Consider the following 19,402-nt stretch of genomic DNA (forward strand, 5'->3'; position numbering starts at 1 on the left):
GAGGGGATTGGGTTTGGGAGACCCGGAGGAATCACCTAAAGGAGATGGCAGCATGAAAAGAAGATTTTTGCCTCTCCGTCCTACCCTCCTCTTTGGGAGTTTGGAACCATGGCGGAAGAAAATGGAAATTGAGCTGTTGGCTGGCTTTTTGGGTTTGCTGGCCATTGACTAACTGACTACTAGCACTACTACTGAGAGGACTAATGCTAGTCTCAGTTCGGGTCTCGGCCCCAGTCCAATGACGATCCAATGTCCTGCCAAGCATGGGGAAATTTGGGGAAAGTAGGCGAAGGGCCCGGGGGTTGCATTCCATCCGCTTACTCTACTTCTTATTTCCCTCCCCCTCAACCAATCCAACCCATCGCTGATATCGCAATGTTTGGAAACGCATGAGCATGCAATTCCTGCCTCGGTTGAACGATGATACTGCTGATCATGAGAAGAACAACGGTACGAACGTATCCCATATCTGTCTCGTGCATCACTGGTGCGTTTCAAGGTAAGTCCCCGGAACGCTGCCTCAATTTTTGTGTGAGTCCGTGTCCTAACTACCCTGGCAGTGGTCCCCCGTCGTGATCTCCACAGGGCTTCCCCATTAAGCAATAGCTCAATGATTCTGCATAGGGATCTGGAGCCGACTGGGACCCAAAAGCCCAAGTTCCGCGGTGCTTGACCTGAATTCTTTGAAAAGTACACATGTGAAGATCCGCCACCTCCGATAGTCTTATAGATAGAGCATAAGCCATGTAACGGTCCTGCCTTCCATGCCCTAGTCCGATTTTCTCGTTTTTAGTTTCGGTCGGAGACGTCTTTTGTGCTTGTTGATCACTCTGCCACGTTTCTTCCCAACTTTCTCTGTGTGCAATTGTGGAGTTGAGAGTTGTGAAGGTATGTCATCGTCATGATTATTCAATGTGGCTTTTATTTCCCTTAATCATTTTCCTTTTGTTCTTTTCGCCGCCAAAAGTCCCCGAGAGATTTTTTTTGACGGTGTCATTAACGATATAATGCCTTCTGTAGCCCGCCCCCTCGAGCAAAACAAGCGAGACAAGTCTCTGCCGGGACTAAAACTCGAGAAGCAACTTGGTATGACCCCTTTTCGGCCTCTCCGGTCCTTTTCTCAGGAGGTGCCTCCTAACCTGGTGGGTGACAGGGCTGCCTGTGTGACAGGCCTTAGCATCAGTTCAATTCGGTCAACCTTATCGAGGTCTAGCGACACAAGATGTCGAGCGACAAGCCTGAAGTTACTGAAGTAGGCATGGTGGCCTCACCCGCTGCCACAAAACCTAGCTTCAAATCTCGCGTGGCGGCCCACTTTAAGAAATGGTGGTGGGCGCACCTCATCGCATTCGTTGTAGTGGTGCTCGTCGTGGCCCTTCCGGTGTATGTTCAATCCTTGTAGAAATGGCCTTCTTCAGCGGAGCCCCTCTGACAACATCACGCAAATAGGGTATATGTCGGCTATCCGAACATCGCACAGGACAACATTAACGACTCGAAATTGGAAGTCAAGTCGATGGTTATCAGTGAGCCGACACCGAATTCGTTCCATGTGGACCAGCAGCAGGTCATCTGGACGGATAGCGTGTTTCACCCAACCATCTATAGCTTTAACGCAAGTGTTGGTCTACTGGGCGCAGCTGCATTCGGTGTCGCGACTATTCCGCAACTTAAGTCTAGGGACGGGGTCGAGGTGCATGTAGATCAGCGCCTTGACTTGACTGATGTGTCCGCATTTGGCGACTTCGCTACGGCCGTGATGCAGAATGAATATGTCGACCTCAATGTTTACGGGAAGCCGGATTTGAAGCAGGGAGCTTTGCCGAAGATCACCGTGACGTACAACCACACCGCTACTATGAAGGGTATGTTTGTAGACGAACGTTCGCATTGCTTTAGTCTCCCTTACTAACCGCATGACAGGCCTAAACAAGCTTAAGGGATTCTCGCTGTCTGGCATGCATCTTACCACGAAGGCATCCGACGGAACGAACACCCAGGGACAGGTTCTGATCCCCAACCCGTCGGTGATGACGATCAGCTTGGTATGTACTATGATTTGATCTCCCTCGGGTTTCTTGTATGAAGAACAGGCGAACTGATAGCTGCAGGGCAATGTGACCCTCGATCTCTCTGTGAATGGAACCGCCATTGGGGAATCGTACATCCAGGATCTCGTGTTGAAACCTGGTAATAACACATTCGATATGAGAGCCAAAGTGGACCAACTGGCCATCATTGGTATGATGAAGAAATACCCGGGTACGGTTGTCCCCGTGGATATCACCGGCTCCGAGACCAACTCGAGCGTGTACGATGGCCAGGCTCTCTCATACTTCTCGCGGGCTTTGGCATCGAACAAACTACGGGTCGATCTGAACATTACCGAGGTGGTGGGCTCGAGTTCGAGTTTGAGCTAGAAGGCATCGCTGCATATATTGTGCCGACCTTGACTCGTTTTGGTCATTGCAACTACGCTTTTTACTGTTCCATCTGTCGTTCTGTGTCTTGGAACCCCACTGTTGTGCCGATGACGTTTTTAATTGTTCTTGATACCATTCTAATGTAACCGTGATGATCCGACTGCTTAATGATGGGAGGGTGGTCCGGATTGATTTATTATCCACGTCTTCCTTCAGATCTCATCAGAACAGCATTTGAGTAACTACGTCTGTATCACACTCAACCATGAGAGTTGTCGCCCCATGGCTGTTCCTTGTTATAATAGTGCTCACTACATATACAAATACATCGTATTTGAGAGCAGTTTCACCAGAGACAATTTCTGTTTGTGCTCATTTTATTTTCATTGATTTTCTCAATTCTTGTGTTTTTCTCTTCAACCGGCCAGAATACCGAATACCTTTGGAGGAGACTTCACTCGGCGAAGCCGACACTTAAAAAAAAAACACAGTGCATACAAGTCACGGTACAACCTTGTGCGATGGTTAAATCCAATGGTTCATTAAATAAACTTCCCGCACCGAGCTTGTAGTACCATCGATCGGCCCCTCAGATAACCTACGGGAAGGGTGAGGTGTTACTTAAACCAGCACCAAGGTCTAGACCAGCCATCGACTCTCAGGATTAAATAGCCCCAAAAAAAGAGCTACCGTCGTCCCCGAGTCCGGGGACTCGGCCTGTCCGATAGACAGTATTTACTGCTCGGGAGTAGTACATACATACAGTAGCACATCGACGTGTCATCCCCTCCACGTGTAACTTTATTCGAGGGGATGGTCAAACGTGGAAAGAGTCGGGGCAACGGTTGGCTTGGCTGCTGCCATAACATCCACTGCAAGAACGTGCTTCTTGGCTTTTGGGAATGTGTTGAAGGGTGGGTTTGCGCTGTTTATGACCTTGAGAGTGTCTAGATCGTGGAGTTGTACTCCTGATGCTGAGCCTTGTCTTTTAGGTTTCGGTAGCCATGCCGGGCGTTGGGATTAGGGTCAGGACCAGTGAGACTCTGTTGGATATATATTAAGACCATCGCAGTTAGCAGTGTTATCGCTATAACTCCGGATCCTGCAGCGCTAGAATGACGTCGGTTACCGCTACACAGCCTCAATAATCCGTTGATAACTTGATATTGAGCATAAGGGTAATCGTCGGAAGGCTTCGAAAGACGGTTCCTATCGGCTCCCCGCCGAGATAAGGACAAGCACTTGGCGGTCCACTCGATAACCCATTTCCCATCGAACAATCAATATTGTTCTTACAACTTGCTACGACTAATAGCCGACGAAGTGACCTTATCGCAGGGTGTGACCAATTGAACGTATTCCCTTCATGGTGAATACGAATCTTCAACGGTTCAGGACAAATACTGTGAACAGCACGAGGTCAAGATGCCGACGTGCCCCGAAACTTGAAAGATGATATCGGATCTTATCAGACGGCGATAGTTAGTATTATCCAGCGAAGATCACTGGATCCAATTACCTAAAATCTTTCCGGAGTTACCCCAACATGAGCCATGCTATGATCGATATCCCCCTAAGTCAAGTATGCGGTTGGAGTATGTCTTGCAGCACCGTCCTAGCATGCTTCAAAGCCAGACGCCAAGACGAATTGGAGTTTCTCCAAGACCTTGGTGCCTGGATGGGCTCCATTGATATGCGATTATCATTACGTGAAATGCCTCATCTATGGGAAACAGCCTGGCTGTGATCTTCTCACTGCGCCACTTATCTGGCTTAGAGGACTATGTATCGAATCCGTGGGTTTCTATTGCCAATAACTTTTTCTTGGTCAATGTTGGAGAATCAATCGGCCATCGCGTGCGAGAGGACTAAACTTGGAAGCACTATATAACCGAGATGTCGTCCACGATGTTGGTTCTTTTCTCTAGAGCAAGCTCAACATCAATTCCCTACTCAGAGCCCCGAGCAACCAAGCAGCAGTATGGGTGTCAATTTCAAAGTTCTTGCCCTGTCGGCCTTAGCTACTATTAGCCATGCTTCGCCTCTCCTATATCCTCGAGCCACAGACTCGAACGTCACCTATGTGTTCACCAACCCCAATGGCCTGAACTTTACTCAGATGAACACCACCCTGCCAAACGTCACTATCTTCGCGACAGGTACACACTACCCTTAGCCTACTCGCACAAGCCCCCCTTCATCACAACAAAAACTAACAAGAAAAAACAGGCGGCACAATCGCGGGCTCCAGCGCCGACAACACCGCAACAACAGGTTACAAAGCCGGTGCAGTCGGCATCCAGACACTGATCGACGCGGTCCCGGAAATGCTAAACGTTGCCAACGTCGCTGGCGTGCAAGTAACCAATGTCGGCAGCCCAGACATCACCTCCGACATTCTCCTGCGTCTCTCCAAACAGATCAACGAGGTGGTCTGCAACGACCCCACCATGGCCGGTGCAGTGGTCACCCACGGCACCGACACGCTCGAAGAATCCGCCTTCTTCCTCGACGCCACGGTCAACTGTCGCAAGCCCGTGGTCATCGTCGGCGCCATGCGCCCTTCAACCGCCATCTCGGCTGACGGCCCCCTCAACCTCCTGCAATCCGTCACCGTCGCCACGAGCCCCAAGGCCCGAGACCGCGGCGCCCTGATTGTCATGAACGACCGCATCGTATCCGCCTTCTACGCCTCCAAGACGAACGCCAACACCGTCGATACATTCAAGGCCATCGAAATGGGTAACCTGGGCGAGGTCGTCTCCAACAAACCCTACTTCTTCTACCCCCCAGTCAAGCCAACAGGCAAGACGGAAGTAGATATCCGGAACATCACCTCCATCCCCAGAGTCGACATCCTCTACTCATACGAAGACATGCACAATGACACCCTTTACTCCGCCATCGACAACGGCGCAAAGGGCATCGTTGTAAGTCTCGTCCACTCTCAATATGAACCCCATCTATCAAAAACACCCCCAGAACCCCTCCACCAAAATACTAATCCAAATAAAAAAACAGATCGCCGGCTCCGGCTCCGGCTCCGTCTCCACCCCCTTCAGCGCCGCCATGGAAGACATCACAACCAAACACAACATCCCCATCGTAGCCAGCACGCGCACCGGAAACGGGGAGGTGCCGTCCTCCGCCGAGTCGAGCCAGATCGCAAGCGGGTATTTGAACCCCGCAAAGTCACGCGTTTTGCTTGGCTTGTTGCTTGCCCAGGGGAAGAGTATTGAGGAAATGAGGGCGGTTTTTGAGCGGATTGGGGTTGCTTGATTTTTTTTTCTTTTCTGCTTGGTCTTTGTTTAGGGTTGGGGTTTGTGTATTATAGATTAAGGATTTATGGATGGGATGGATAATAGATTATAGATTATAGATTAAGTATCGATTATGGATATTTTACATGGATTTATGGATTTTGTGTATTTTGAGATTATTGGTGTGGTCTTTCTGGTTGGCATTCTCTTTGGGTAGGAGTGTCGAATGTCAGGGCTATTCATTTGGTGTTTGTTATGTAGTGTCTGGTAGAGGTTTACTTCTACGAAGTATTACGACATATCACATGGCCATTAGGGATACTGTAAATTGGATCTCAAAATCAAAGATAAGATATCATTGAATATAAAGGAAACTAAAGATCGATCTAGATACTAGTCTCCAGTATCTGAAAGCTTATGGTCTGATCCGCGACAGGGATTCGGAGCCTACTCGTTCGTAGGAATAAAAGTTCATTTAATTCATTTCTTTCATACCTGGTATTCTGACACAGTAATAATAAACACACGACACATATGCCACCTGTTTTTTGTTCCTCGGAGTTATGCATTGTTCCTGCTGTTGTTTGTTTTTCTTTTTTTGACTCTTGTTTTCTTATCTCGATTATTTCTCCGCGCTTTCAGGGGATGTTTCGACTACCGCTACATCTCATGTAGCGTGTTATACCCGGTCTCGATCAAACTCCGCGGACCGCGTGCATCTCCTCCAATATGCCAATAGAACAATCCTCCCAACTTCGTCTTGGTCGCAAATCTAGCCTTCTGCTGCACCGTCCGCGGCGTGTCATAGGTTACGAACCCGCCATCACCACCAGAGCAGTACGCCGCGCCAAGCTTATCATCATGATGCTCCTTAGCGCCAGGACGGGGCAAATCACTGTAATCGAACACGCCATCCTCGCCACCCGTACCAGCATACCGCTGACCGGGCTTCTCGCTACCCAAAAATGACCGGCCGTAGGCAGGGACACCGAGTAGGATTTTCTTCGGATCGACACCCTGCGAGATCACATACTGCACGCTAGATTGGCAAGAGACAGCACCCGGATTCCGGGAGGGACTGTACAATTGCGCATGGTGTCCGCTCTCGTTCGTCCAAGGCCCGGCAAAATCATACGTCATAAGATTAATCAGGTCGAGGTACAAAGATGCCTTGGAGAGGTCGATGTTCCGCAGAGCCCATTGGCCCGCCGGAAGACACGTTGCTAATACGAATCGAGGCAAAGGCAGTGCTTCCCGCAGCTTTGCTAGTAGTCGGACGTAGTCCATGCCTTGTTGTGGGTCGGCGGGGTGTTCCCAGTCAACTTGGGGGCATTAGTAATATGTTTATGGTAAGTTGAGGAAGGCGTTGATGCATACTGTCGAGACCGTCCAGGCCGAATTGGTCTACCAGCGCCCTGGCCGTGCGGACAAATGTCTCAGTACGCGATTGACTCCGCGCCACGAGGGCGAAGTTCTCGCTTCCCTTGCCGCCTCCACCGACGGAGAGAATGATTTTCATCTTGGGGTACTGCGGTTTCAGCTGCGTGAAGGCCCGGATACAGCCCTGCGTGCCGTCCACGGGCATTTGCGCATCGGCCCATTCATCGCTTAACTATGCATTTAGATCTGCGGTTAGCGTGGGATCTTTCAGATAATGAAGAAAGTTTTATCCTTAGAAAATAAGTAATGAAAAATCGGGTGGGAGATCCACATATACGGTGCCGTCTTCTTTGACCCTAAAACAAATAAAACGGCTTGGTTAACATCTGTACTTTGTATATGTATGTACTCGGGCCAAGGGGTTCCCTCGGTCTGGTGTATGGCTGTACTACCAAGCAAATGCGTAGAAGATATGAGAGACAAATCCCAGTCTAAGCGATGAAGGAGGCTGTTTTCGGTATATCCGCCAATTGGGATAATACGCTGCGTTTATATAGTATGGAACCTCATACGAGCTGTTGCTGGAGCGTTCCGCCGCTTTGCGACGCCAGTGGGGGAAAATACCGCCGGACAATGGCATGATGGTAGCATACACTCAAGATGAGGGATTTGAGAGAAAGGAGTTGTTGTAAAAAGGTGAAAGTGGATTTGGAGAGAATCGAAGAAAAGAAAGATAATTAGAAAATTAGAAAGGTCCACAAGCACCAACAATCATGAAAAAATAAAGTGTGGGAAAAGCAACTTCCCTATTAAGGACGATGTCACGTGTGGGGGATGTTTCTTTGCTTTGGGGCGGTTGAAATGGTCCTTTTTTAGTTCGTCATCTACTCGTATTTTGCTGGGGTCATTTTAAAAAAAGAACAGACAAGTGGAAGAGAAAGCGAAAGCCCCTCCCAAAGTGAGGTCTTTTGAGGAGGCGTGAATCAAAGAAGGCAACCAAAGTCAGTGCTCAGCGACATTCCATGACCGTCGATGACAAGAAGAGTGACATAACATTGGCTGCACAATGCACGCTGATTGAAAGACCGTGCATCAAGTCTTGACTTGTAGCCAGTGCTAGAAAATGACGCTTTCACTCTTTTTCTTCCTCCCCGAGCCTAAGACTCCAACCCCCGGACAATAAGATTCTATTTATCCTTCTATTGCAGGGTAGCAAGAGGACCGTGTCAATCTGGGCCTCCGACGGTACCGTGCTCATTCGTGGACCCGCCACAAGGTTAGAAATATATCGAAAGGGACTTTTGATCGGCAGCAGCTTCCAGAGGGTCTAAAATCTCAGATTACGCTCACCCCACCTCTCGGTGTCTATTCCGTCGACTGATAGTCATGGGGTTGCCCCGGAAGCTTAGGCAAAGCACGCGAGTTTGGTGGTGCTGAGAAGACCGTTCTGGGACTTTTCGGTGAAGATCTGCTCACGAGTCTGGTAGTAATGGATTAATCCCCAGCCTCATTGTAAGATTTGAGTGGATCGGGTGGCAGAGAGCTGCGCGTTGCGGGCTGACTTGGTAATGGTATAGTATAGGACGGGAGCCACCACGACCTTAGGTAAGATCGGTTGTCTTAAATGCCACAATAACTATATCACCAGTGCTGGGGTGTAACTCTTTCAAATGTTTCATAAATAATGAGCACTGTCGATCGATTAGGTGGGTTTCAACTGGGGCAATGGAGGGAAATTAATTCTCTTCTTTCTTTCTTTCTTTTTTTACTTCTCTTATTGTTTTGGTCTTGGATTTGCTTTTTTACCCCATAAGGTTTACTTTTCTTACTCGTTCGAGGCTGTGGAGAGAACTGCAGACTAGTAATTAGTCGCTTTTCCACCCCCGCATGATGGATTGCGAATGACGATGCTCCATGCGTGGATATGACTGGGTCTCTTTGAGCTCAGGGTTCATTCATGCGTCAATCATCTCAAGCCATGCACCTGACCTTCGGGGTGCAGGCGAAAGTCTGACAATGGTTGGAGTGATCGCCGCAAGTTCCTTTTCGGAACCCTAAATGGAAGGCCCGGGCCATAACCTCCGTCGACACCTGCCCAACATATCGTGCGTTGAACCAGTGTATCATAATGCCTCAGTACTGAATATTTCTATATGAAATAAAATATCGTACAACAATGGATTGTTCTCAATTTTCCGACGTGTACACACAGAGTATCAACGCTAGAGTCAGACCCGCCAGGCAGACCATGTGACGTTGTGACTTCCCAGGATGCCTCGTATGCAGGGGCAGCAGCACCGGTGTTTACGTCTGCAGCCATGCTGTAGCCCCCAAGACCAGATCTGCAATTCTCTTTCTCTTTTCTCTTTCCTCTGGTAACGTTTCTTCCTCTTACCCCTTAGACTAGGTAGTCGGCTGTCGTACTCCCGCTATTGAACCTAAACCGGGTATTACTTTGCGTGACACCGGGATGATTGGGTATGATTCGCATTGGAAGCTTGAGCTATACCTTGGGGATCCATGTCCGATCGTAAACACGAAGTATTGCTAATTTAACTAGTAAATTCCCTGAATTCTCAGCTGCTAAGGCTCCAAGGCGCCGAGTATACACGTGATTAGGCGATCAGCTAGATACAAGGCTATACTTGATCTGGCTTAGATTATCCTTGGATGTACTGCGACCTAGCTCAGGTTTCATGATACATCATGAGTGTCATAACTGGAAGATCCAGTAACTTTTGACAGTAACGGTAAACTTCTGGTAAAATAGGTAGGTAGATTGAGATTGGACTCGCTCAGATGGGATCTCAGACGTACTATGGATCGGAAGTAGAATCTAGAACCGTAGAATGTGATATACTATGGATTCAAGCTACTTTCGGCACTCGTTCCTTCGAAGGGCTCTCAATAAATAGGGATTAAATATCTCTCTCTATCAAGTTTCTCCTTTGCTCTCTTTTACTATTTCTTGCTTGGTTTAAACCGTTTCCTCAATCCATTATATCTACCAAATAACAATATTAAGTAGATGATGATCGAGAGACTCAGTGCCAATATGATATTACAGTCAAGGACCCATCGACAGGCCCAAAGCCGTTACTTCACGTGTGGCTGAACACATGTTGTCTCTCTGTTCGAGCTATAAGCATGATGCTAGCTACACTGCTTGAGGAGGTGCCATGAGAGGCATATCGAGCATGCTGGTCGAACAGATGGGAAGTCTTCCTACTCATATATGCTGTTTATGCATCCCATTTGACCCTCAAGCTGAAGGCAGTGAATTTGACCTTATTGAGTGCATCAACCCCACCTACGTCCATAGGGGAAAGAAATGGACTATCTTCGGATCTAGATATCTTTAATGGTCTTAGTAGCCTCTCGAATGACTGCAAAAAATGAGTATGGAGAGAGTCACTGGCACATGGAAACTCACCCGGTGATAAGGGCATACACGAACGCAATTAAATCGCGGGGTGGGGGAAGATGAAAGAAAAGTAGTAACTATAAGGGATGATGCTCGCATTCTGAGCCATAAACTACTAGTAAAGGTATGAAGACATCTTAAGTCGAGGAGAAGCCGCATAAACTGGACCTCTCGACCATAGAGGAAGGAGGTAGCTCATGATTTGACAATAATAAGAAGATTCAATTGGTAACAGACCTGTTTTTCAAATGGCTCGCAGAATAGTACGCATTAGCATCGATCATTAGCGAGAGACCAATCCACTTAGAAGACTCAGTGAGGGACGAAAAATTGCCCACGGCGAGTTGAAGAGCAGAGGTCCGATGCCGTAGAGACGATGCTTCCTCATTTAATGAGTGGCATGTCTGGTACTTTGCTGCCTAGTATTAGGTTCCAGAACGACTTACTCAGTTCCCCCAGATCGATATTGCCTTTTATCCTCCTCGATATGTTGTTACCCACCGCCCTCGTAGCTTCCCAGGATAGAAGCTGGCATGTAGCAACTATAGTTATGCAGCACATAGTTAGCAATGGTAATGTCTAGGAAAAGTGACAATTGTCTTGGAATAAACTCCATTGAAGGCTCATATTCAGCTATTATATTCTAAAAAAAATCCAGCTTCTACTTACCTGCCCAGCCTCCTTGCACAATGTTTACGCTGGGCATCATGAAAGCATGGTAGCTGACAGTCACGTGGTATGCTCTCATAATTGGTCGATTGAAGATAACCGATATGTTTTGCCACCGCCTTCCATTTAATGCCCGGCCTTTCTCCGCCATCAAGCTGTTAGTTGACCAGAATTTCACCTGCTTCCTGGGTTTGACCATCACTGTATTGATATTATTACCCGCCATTATCCTCGAAATAACTCACACGAGTTACGCAGCTCACGGAACCCCTTGCTTACAGATTTAGACAGGCCCCAGCGCCGAAATTGTAACTGACCTCCGCTGCTGCTCAAGTTTCCGGTCGCGAGCCTTCAAGCTCGTTATCACTTGTTGCCTTTGTGACCAAAACAGCCACATATCTTTTTCTTCCCTCCGTTTTGGTGCGACACAACACAATCATGTCCGCAGAAGTTAGTCACGCTGCATCACAAATCCTAGCTTCCGGCAGCGAGCGCGACCCAAGCTATAACGATTTCTCCTTCATCCCCTTCCTACGCAATAGCTTCGGCTTCGGACTCGCCTGCGATGTACCCGTCTGCAAGGCGTACAGTGAAGGCCATTGTCCCTTAGGGCCTGCTTGCCCCGATCGACATCCGACACCATCCCGAGTGACGACGTCCACGACTACCGCTTCCGGACTGGCACCGTCCACGACGCACGGGTCACTCGTCTGCAAGCACTTCCTCAAGGGGCTGTGCAAAAAAGGCCTCAAATGTGAATATCTCCATGAATACAACCTTCGCCGGATGCCAGAGTGCCAGTCCTTTTCGCGGTCAGGCTACTGTCCGAATGGTGATGACTGTCTTTATCAGCACGTGCGGGAGCAGGCTCGATTACCGCCATGCGAGCACTACGATCGAGGCTTTTGCCCATTGGGGCCGCTCTGTGCCAAACGTCATGTGCGCCGACGGCTGTGTCAGTACTACCTGGCAGGGTTCTGTCCAGAGGGTAAAGGTTGCGCGGACGCTCATGCCCGGTGGATCGAGAACCTCCCTAAGCCGTCAATCAGGGTGGAGAAGACAGAGGAGGAATTGGAGCGAGAGAGGATATTAATCAGGGAGGAGCAGGAAAGAGAAAAGGAACGAGAACGTGAATGGAGGAGTGAGCGGGGACGCGGGGGTGGATTTATGCGTGGTCGTTTTAGAGGCCGGGGACGTGGGCTGTGAGCGGGGACATGTCTTGTGGAATTGTTGGATAGGAAAGAAGAGAAGGTTATTTGTTGATGATGGATTTAAGCTTATTACTAGAACGTTGAGATACCCAAGTTCAGGCATTGACAGTCTATTCGTGTATATGATTTAGTGAACTATAATAGCGGTTGCTATAGGTATAACACAAAGGAACAATGCCGTGGCCACTGTATCTGATTCTGTGTAACAAATTCCAGCCACAGATCTTGCTCTAGATTAAGGTGACATGGCGTCGTAGTAACTTCAGTAGTGGATGACATCACGACAGCAAGGCCAGTGCGTTGCTACATAGTAGATATCCTAGTCACATTAGCACATACATAGTAAGTAGATTGCTCACCAAAACGGAATTGAAGCGCGGAAGATTGTATCTTCTTGTCACCCAGATTGACAAAGCACCCTTACTATCTGAATAAGAGATCATTCAGCAAGGTCCTATTCGGATCGAATATTCTGGGAGCGGGAAAGGGGACCATTTGCTAATCATCAGTAAGACTCAGCTAAGTTACTACCCACGCCGATGATTGGACCAGGAGATGCCGGTGGAGCAATGGACATTCGGCTGGACCCCCGGCAACCCCCACAGCCTCCCTTCCAGAACCAATCACCCAGCGCTTCTCCCAAAGCTAATGGATTCTGTAATCGATTACGGATCTTTTGGCAAGCTTGTTGAATTCTGGTGTCGAGCGATGGAGGGGCAGCCCCAACCCCTCGTGGTCGACCATCTTCTCCAAGGAACGTGATTTCACATATATAAGTGTTCTCACCTTGTCCGGCCGATACTTCAACTCTTCAACCATCTCCCGATTAAGACTTCCTCCAATCCCTCCTCTAATAAAATCAAAACTACTTACCGTCGCCATGGCTCCCAAGGTTGCTATCGTTTACGTACGTAACATTAACCTTCTTGTTCGTCTTCTTACATTGCACACAATGGCTAACAAACGGTAGTACTCCATGTACGGCCACATCGCCCACCTGGCTGAGGCCGAAAAGAAGGGTATTGAATCTGCTGGCGGCCAGGCCGACATCTACCAGTATGTTAACAAGCAACATCAGCTTGGAAAACCCAATTGCTAATGGTCTTTCAATAGGATTGCTGAGACCCTGCCCAAGGAGGTCCTGGATAAGATGCACGCTCCTGACAAGAAGGATCACCCCATTGCCAACCCGGAAAAGCTCAAGGAATACGACGCTGTGCTGTTCGGTATCCCTACTCGTTATGGTAACTTCCCTGCACAGTGGAAGGCTTTCTGGGACCACACTGGCGGCATCTGGGCCACCGGTGGCTACTGGGGCAAGTATGCCGGTCTGTTCGTCTCCACTGGTACCCTGGGTGGTGGCCAGGAGTCCACCGCCATTGCTGCCATGAGCACTCTTGCCCACCACGGCTTCATCTACGTTCCTCTCGGCTACAAGACCATGTTTGCCCAGTTGTCCAACCTCCAGGAGATCCACGGTGGTAGCGCCTGGGGTGCTGGTACTTTTGCTGTAAGCTCTGCACCTATCTATCGCTAAACCAGTTGCTAACATGTTCCTCTATAGGGTGCCGACGGTTCCCGCCAGCCCACTGCTCTCGAGCTCGAGATCGCTGAGGGCCAGGGCAAGGCTTTCTACGAGCACGTTGCTCGTGTCAACTTCGCTTGACTGCATGGCAGTGATGAAGCCAAGCCTCAGTCGCAGCCTATCGCTGCATCACAACAACCACAGCAACAACAAAAAGAACAAATTACAAAGACAGAAGCTTCCAACGCTGCGCAGAATGGCCAGCAGAACGAACAGGGTGCACAAGGGGCAAAGAAGGAGAAGGGTGAGGGGCCTTGTGGTCTTCCTAAGTGTGTAATTTCCTGATCGGCTCCATTGGATACCCACTTGATCTTTGTTTTTTTTTTCGTTCTTTTTGTTGTTTATTCCAATGGCGTTTTGTGATGGGTCGATACCTCATTCGGACTGAGATCTGAAAATGATATACCATACCTGCAAATAAGATAATAAATTATTTATGAACGTTTCAAGCACGAAAACTGTATTGTATACTCCAGCTTCGCTTAGTGGTTTAGTAGTAAAATATGAGGTGGTAAGAACCTCTAATTCGTGCAAATTTCTATTTTGTTCATGATCTGATCTTGAGAAAAATTCAAAATATCATTTGGGTCTCTCTAACACTCTTAGAGAGAACTTCGGCCTCTGCACCTACCTAATAATAAATACCCAGTTGAGCGTTGGTATTCAGATTACGTATTATACATAATTTCTGTAAGTGTATTCTGCGGGGTTCTGGATATAGGGCGGTAACCGGCGGCGATGACGATAGAGCTCTTCCGCCTTCTCGTCTTCTCCAGCTTGAGCTCTCACTCTCACTCGTGTCTCCAAACCCGCCACTGCCTCACTATACCTTATGCTTTCCCACCGTCATGATTCCATGAACGCAATCTAGTTTTCCGTATACCCATAAATATCATTACTCACTACCACTCAACTATCTTGCACCTTAACAATTTCACCAAACCTCTCACCATGGCGTCTCGGCCGATCGTTCTGAGATTTGAGGGCCGGAACGGCCAGTTCCGGTTGACAGTCAGCCCACAAGAACTATTTCCCTCGCTCAAGCAGAAGGTATGGTTTGGATAGCTGTGTCAACCATGTCTCTGCATCCCACCGGGTGCTAGGTGGATGCTAACAATCCTACCTGTAGATATTGGAGCACCTCCCTCCAGACACTGAACCCTCTTCAATAAACCTTTCGAACAAGCCCATAGGTACTGGGGGTGATGAGAGACTTTTGGATACTCTCGATGGTATTGCGCTTGGGACAGTCGGTCTAAAGTCAGTTAGCCTTTACTGGACGGTGTCTTAGCTGTTCTTGAGCTTGCTAATGCTGGAAGTAGACACGGAGACAAGCTGTACCTTGGCTATCAAGAAAAGCAAAGCTTGCAAGATGGCTCTGCAAATGGTCATATTACGAATGTGTCCTCTCGGCGTCTGAATGGAGCCCCTGTCCCGCAAACCGAAACCGTTTCGCTTCGCCCCCAGCCTACCTCACCGACCGCTGTAATCAAAAACCCTTGGGATGTGGTCCAACAGTCGCCTCTCGATGATGCGTTAGATAAAAAGGATGGGAAAATAAAGCGCAACCGTGACATGAAAATGTGCAAGCATGGACCCAAGGGCATGTGCGACTACTGCATGCCACTAGAGCCTTATGACCCCAAGTACCTTGCGGAGAAGAAGATTAAGCACTTGTCATTTCACTCATATTTGCGGAAACTCAATGCTGCGACCAACAAAGCCGAGCTCAAGAGCTCTTTCATGCCCCCACTCAGTGAACCATACTACCGAGTAAGACGGGATTGCCCGTCTGGACATCCTTCGTGGCCTGAGGGAATCTGTACCAAGTGCCAACCAAGTGCGATTAGCTTGCAGCCTCAAGAGTTTCGTACGGTAGACCATGTGGAGTTCTCTTCTCCTGATCTTATTAACTCGTTGCTCGATTTCTGGCGTAAGTCCGGTGCTCAACGGCTGGGATTTCTGTACGGCACATACGAAGAGTACACCGAGGTTCCTCTGGGAGTCAAGGCTGTGGTCCAGGCGATCTACGAGCCGCCACAGGTGGATGAGATTGATGGCGTTACGCTTCACGAATGGCATAATGAGAAGGAGGTCGATGAGGTCGCACGCTTGTGTGGCCTTGAGAAAGTCGGTGTCATCTTTACTGATTTGCTTGATGCTGGACAAGGGGACGGCTCGGTCATCTGCAAGCGGCACATTGATTCTTACTTCCTTTCGTCCCTGGAGATTACATTCGCAGCGCGGTTACAAGCCCAATACCCAAAAGCAACCAAGTGGAGCCGGACTGGTCGATTCGGTTCCAATTTTGTCACTTGTGTTCTCAGTGGAGATGAGGAGGGTGCTATCTCGGTAAGCGCCTACCAGGCGTCGGTTGCGGCAGTTGAGATGGTCAGGGCAGATATAGTTGAACCGTCTGCGGAGCCCTCGGTCATGCTGGTACAGTCCGAAGAGGATGACTCTGAGAACAAGTCGCGGTATATACCCGAAGTCTTCTACCGAAAGATTAATGAGTATGGTGTTAGCGCTCAGCAAAACGCAAAACCAGCATTCCCTGTTGAGTATCTCTTGGTCACTTTAACCCATGGATTCCCTACGGAATCCTCTCCGCTTTTTGTTGAAGGTAACTTTCCAATTGAGAACCGTGAAGTCATCGGCGAAAGCCAGGAGCTTCGTCACGTCGCCAAAAAGCTCGTTTCCCACGGCGACCCTGACAAGGCGATTCGCGCCGTATCCGACTTCCATCTTCTGTGCTTCCTCCACTCTTTGTCCACATTCAGCAAGGTAGGCAAACCCACCATACACTGGTTTGATGATCGCAATAAACATTAACACCATAACAGGACGAGGAGGCACTCCTCGGCCGCGTTGCGACAAAACATGATCCCGCAGATGGAGTTCAGTTAATAAGCACCCCCGGGTGGGCGACGTTGGTCACAATTCTTCAGGAAAGTGGTGAGCGCCCCCCTAAGCGCCCCTGGCTGAGTTCGGCCGATTCTCCTCGCGCAGTGCCCCAAGCCGGAAAACGTTTTTTCCCCTCAAGGCCTGAATCTCCAAAATCAGAAAGTGAACAGCTTGCTAAGAGGTTCAAGGGAGCTAGTCTAGAGTGACTGGTCGATCCGAGCCGCGTAGCCACATTCCCCGTCGATATATCATCCACCCTGCTTCCTCGATCAAAGCTGTTATGCCATCGGACGTCCTGGCCTAGCGTGCGCCAGCTGTGCAACAACGTGCTCGTGCCTTGCAGTATTTATGGATCTGTTCTCTTGACTCCCACCAACCCTATGCATATATTACGGCTGGCTTAGGTCTCAGATTGTGAGGATGGATGTCTTGTGATATAGCCCTCGGAAGATATTAGATGGTACAGATGGAATGAATCTACGTTGCTAAAAACATTTGAGTTCCTGAGCTTGTGCAAACTGCTCAGGTATATTTACTGGCTGTTCTGTAATAGTCGGATTTCCAAGTTTGTGCGGACTACCTACACTAATCATAGAAGGTTACGCACACCTACAGTTCAGATACCTAGGTATCGCATTGTGAATAGACTATATTACGTGAACTACACCACAATAGACCGTAAATTTTACCCTATAACACGTGAAGTTTGAAACAACGCCAACTAGAAAGGGGTAACAAACTAAAGAATGAACCCAGAACGAATCCAGAAGAAATTAAAAAGAAAAGAAGAGGCTTGAAGAGGTAGAAGAGAAGCAAAAGATACGCCAGGCCCCAAGCGAAAAGGAGCAATATTACTTCTTCCCCTTACCCTTGACCATCTGCTTCAATCTTTTCTCCACGATAGATCGGCCCTCAGCCGATCTCCATACCTCATGTGGTGCCCCGCGAACAATATCCCAGTTCTTGAGATTTTTTGTTACTTTCGTCAATTCCTCCTGAGCCTTCCTCCACTTCTCACTCTTCCGGACTTCCACACCAGAACTGATCACCGTCAACGGCGTGTCGGGCATCTGCACGTGTCGCGCGGTCTGGATCTCCGATGCAGTCATGGACTTGGCTACCAGATTCTCCTGCAACTTGGCCCGGATGACCTTCGCGGTTTGATAGGCGCTACGACCGATGACGCGGTCCTCCCGTGTCCGGCCCTTGAAGATGGCTCCAGCGAGTCGATCGAGACCCAGAGGAGAGAGAACACCCCGAATCCAAAGGATGAAGCCCCGTCCCGGTGAGCCCAGACTGTCCAGGTAATCTTCGTGCAGGGTGTCGATGAGCATGATCCCATCTACTTCGAGGAGATGTCGGCTGGCAAAAATGCGACTGTAGATGCCGCCTACTCCGGCCGAGACCAGGACCCAGGGTCCTTCTTCGCCGGCGAGAGCGAGCGCCTCGGACAGTGAGTCGGCTGCCATGCCGGCGGAGTAAGGGGATGGCGCGTTGTCGGACCAGGCATATCCCGGTCGGTCCCAGTAGCAGTAGCGTTCGATGGAGCCGTTGCGGTACGCATCATCGATAAATGGTTGCAAGGTGTGTTCGACTGGCCCGTGATTACCTTCCAATAAAACTGTGGGTATGCGGTCTCCATCTTCGGTTTTGCGACCTGGGTTGCCGACGCAGTCTAGATGGACTTGGTAGTGGTTGCCATTGACGTAGTACTTCTTGCCTGGTGCAGCAAGGGAGGAGTCCTGGATGCGGATGATCAACGTTGCGGTGAAGAGAATGGAAACGATAGCGAGGACGACCATGATAATGGTGGCAATCAGCACGGCCAGCCATTCTCGGAGGGGACGACGCGTCTCTTCGCGACCTGTCAAGCGCTCTTCCTCTTCCTTTTTGCCCCATGCGACGTAGCGGTTCTGCCCAATGGCATAGATCGAGATGAATGTCGCCCAGACGACTGAGGCTATGCCCACCCAACCTTCTTCGACACGGATGTGAGCTACGCCCAGTATGATGCACATATCAACTAAGAGAAAGACAAATAGGATCGCGCCACATATCGTCATTGGCTTTGACGGTACGGAGAAGAAAAGGAGCGCGATTATCAGGTAGCCGACTGTTAACGACGTGTAGGCGAAACTGAAGAAGCCGGACCCCCGTGTGTGCATCATGGGCGGGCTGACGAAGATGGAGACGAGTAAGAAGGCCCACCATATAAAGCTTATCACGAGGAAGAGTGAAGAGAGGGCTCGTAGAGCTCGAACGCTCCAGAGGTTATACGGAGAGACCTTGCATTTCGAAAGTCAGCGGGATAATGTTTTCGGTCAACTTGAGGTAGGGATTTTTTCAACTTACTGCAGGATCATCGGGTCTCAGATAAGCGGCATGATCGCGAGGTAAAAGTCTTGTGCGCTCATCTGGCTCTCGATACTGCGGTTCACGATGGTTTCTGGAAGAGCTTTCCTCATCCCTTGTCTGTGATTCCTCCCTGTCGGGGTCGTCCTTTTTCTTGTTCCAAAGTGCGACCATTGTGTGCTCTATTGATATAC

At 49.1% G+C, this 19,402-nt stretch overlaps 8 protein-coding genes across 8 annotated transcripts; 6 read left to right on the plus strand and 2 right to left on the minus strand.

Annotated features, from left to right (window-relative positions):
• Positions 1–420: 420 nt before the first annotated feature.
• AO090005000818 (uncharacterized protein) lies at positions 421–1,167 on the plus strand (the record flags this gene model as incomplete). Its single annotated transcript, XM_023233928.1, has 5 exons — positions 421–499; positions 625–721; positions 794–888; positions 1,021–1,086; positions 1,154–1,167. 5 exons carry the CDS (start codon positions 421–423, stop codon positions 1,165–1,167), a joined length of 351 nt encoding a protein of 116 aa, XP_023089111.1.
• Positions 1,168–1,222: 55 nt separating this feature from the next.
• AO090005000817 (DUF3712 domain-containing protein) lies at positions 1,223–2,420 on the plus strand (the record flags this gene model as incomplete). The annotated part of the gene is made up of 4 exons (XM_023233929.1): positions 1,223–1,383; positions 1,450–1,883; positions 1,924–2,045; positions 2,112–2,420. 4 exons carry the CDS (start codon positions 1,223–1,225, stop codon positions 2,418–2,420), a joined length of 1,026 nt encoding a protein of 341 aa, XP_023089110.1.
• A 1,984-nt stretch (positions 2,421–4,404) lies between these two features.
• On the plus strand, positions 4,405–5,702 carry AO090005000816 (asparaginase ahrA; the record flags this gene model as incomplete). Its single annotated transcript, XM_001817781.1, has 3 exons — positions 4,405–4,582; positions 4,653–5,353; positions 5,445–5,702. The coding sequence occupies 3 exons, from the start codon at positions 4,405–4,407 to the stop codon at positions 5,700–5,702; spliced, it is 1,137 nt and encodes a 378-aa protein (XP_001817833.1).
• Positions 5,703–6,343: 641 nt separating this feature from the next.
• Positions 6,344–7,268, minus strand: AO090005000815 (glycoside hydrolase family 18 protein; the record flags this gene model as incomplete). Its single annotated transcript, XM_001817780.3, has 2 exons — positions 6,344–7,005; positions 7,061–7,268. The coding sequence occupies 2 exons, from the start codon at positions 7,266–7,268 to the stop codon at positions 6,344–6,346; spliced, it is 870 nt and encodes a 289-aa protein (XP_001817832.3).
• A 4,326-nt stretch (positions 7,269–11,594) lies between these two features.
• Positions 11,595–12,362, plus strand: yth1 (cleavage polyadenylation factor RNA-binding subunit YTH1; the record flags this gene model as incomplete). Its single annotated transcript, XM_001817779.3, has 1 exon — positions 11,595–12,362. One exon carries the CDS (start codon positions 11,595–11,597, stop codon positions 12,360–12,362), a length of 768 nt encoding a protein of 255 aa, XP_001817831.1.
• Positions 12,363–13,247: 885 nt separating this feature from the next.
• On the plus strand, positions 13,248–14,033 carry pst2 (putative NADH-quinone oxidoreductase Pst2; the record flags this gene model as incomplete). The annotated part of the gene is made up of 4 exons (XM_001817778.3): positions 13,248–13,274; positions 13,338–13,423; positions 13,481–13,877; positions 13,932–14,033. The coding sequence occupies 4 exons, from the start codon at positions 13,248–13,250 to the stop codon at positions 14,031–14,033; spliced, it is 612 nt and encodes a 203-aa protein (XP_001817830.3).
• An 870-nt stretch (positions 14,034–14,903) lies between these two features.
• npl4 (nuclear protein localization protein 4) lies at positions 14,904–17,062 on the plus strand (the record flags this gene model as incomplete). Its single annotated transcript, XM_023233930.1, has 4 exons — positions 14,904–15,002; positions 15,082–15,212; positions 15,275–16,736; positions 16,796–17,062. 4 exons carry the CDS (start codon positions 14,904–14,906, stop codon positions 17,060–17,062), a joined length of 1,959 nt encoding a protein of 652 aa, XP_023089109.1.
• Positions 17,063–17,707: 645 nt separating this feature from the next.
• On the minus strand, positions 17,708–19,382 carry AO090005000810 (uncharacterized protein; the record flags this gene model as incomplete). Its single annotated transcript, XM_001817776.3, has 2 exons — positions 17,708–19,141; positions 19,209–19,382. The coding sequence occupies 2 exons, from the start codon at positions 19,380–19,382 to the stop codon at positions 17,708–17,710; spliced, it is 1,608 nt and encodes a 535-aa protein (XP_001817828.1).
• Positions 19,383–19,402: the final 20 nt, after the last annotated feature.

Source organism: Aspergillus oryzae, chromosome 1 (genome assembly GCF_000184455.2).
Source record: "Aspergillus oryzae RIB40 DNA, chromosome 1".
Classification (NCBI taxonomy): domain Eukaryota; kingdom Fungi; phylum Ascomycota; class Eurotiomycetes; order Eurotiales; family Aspergillaceae; genus Aspergillus; species Aspergillus oryzae.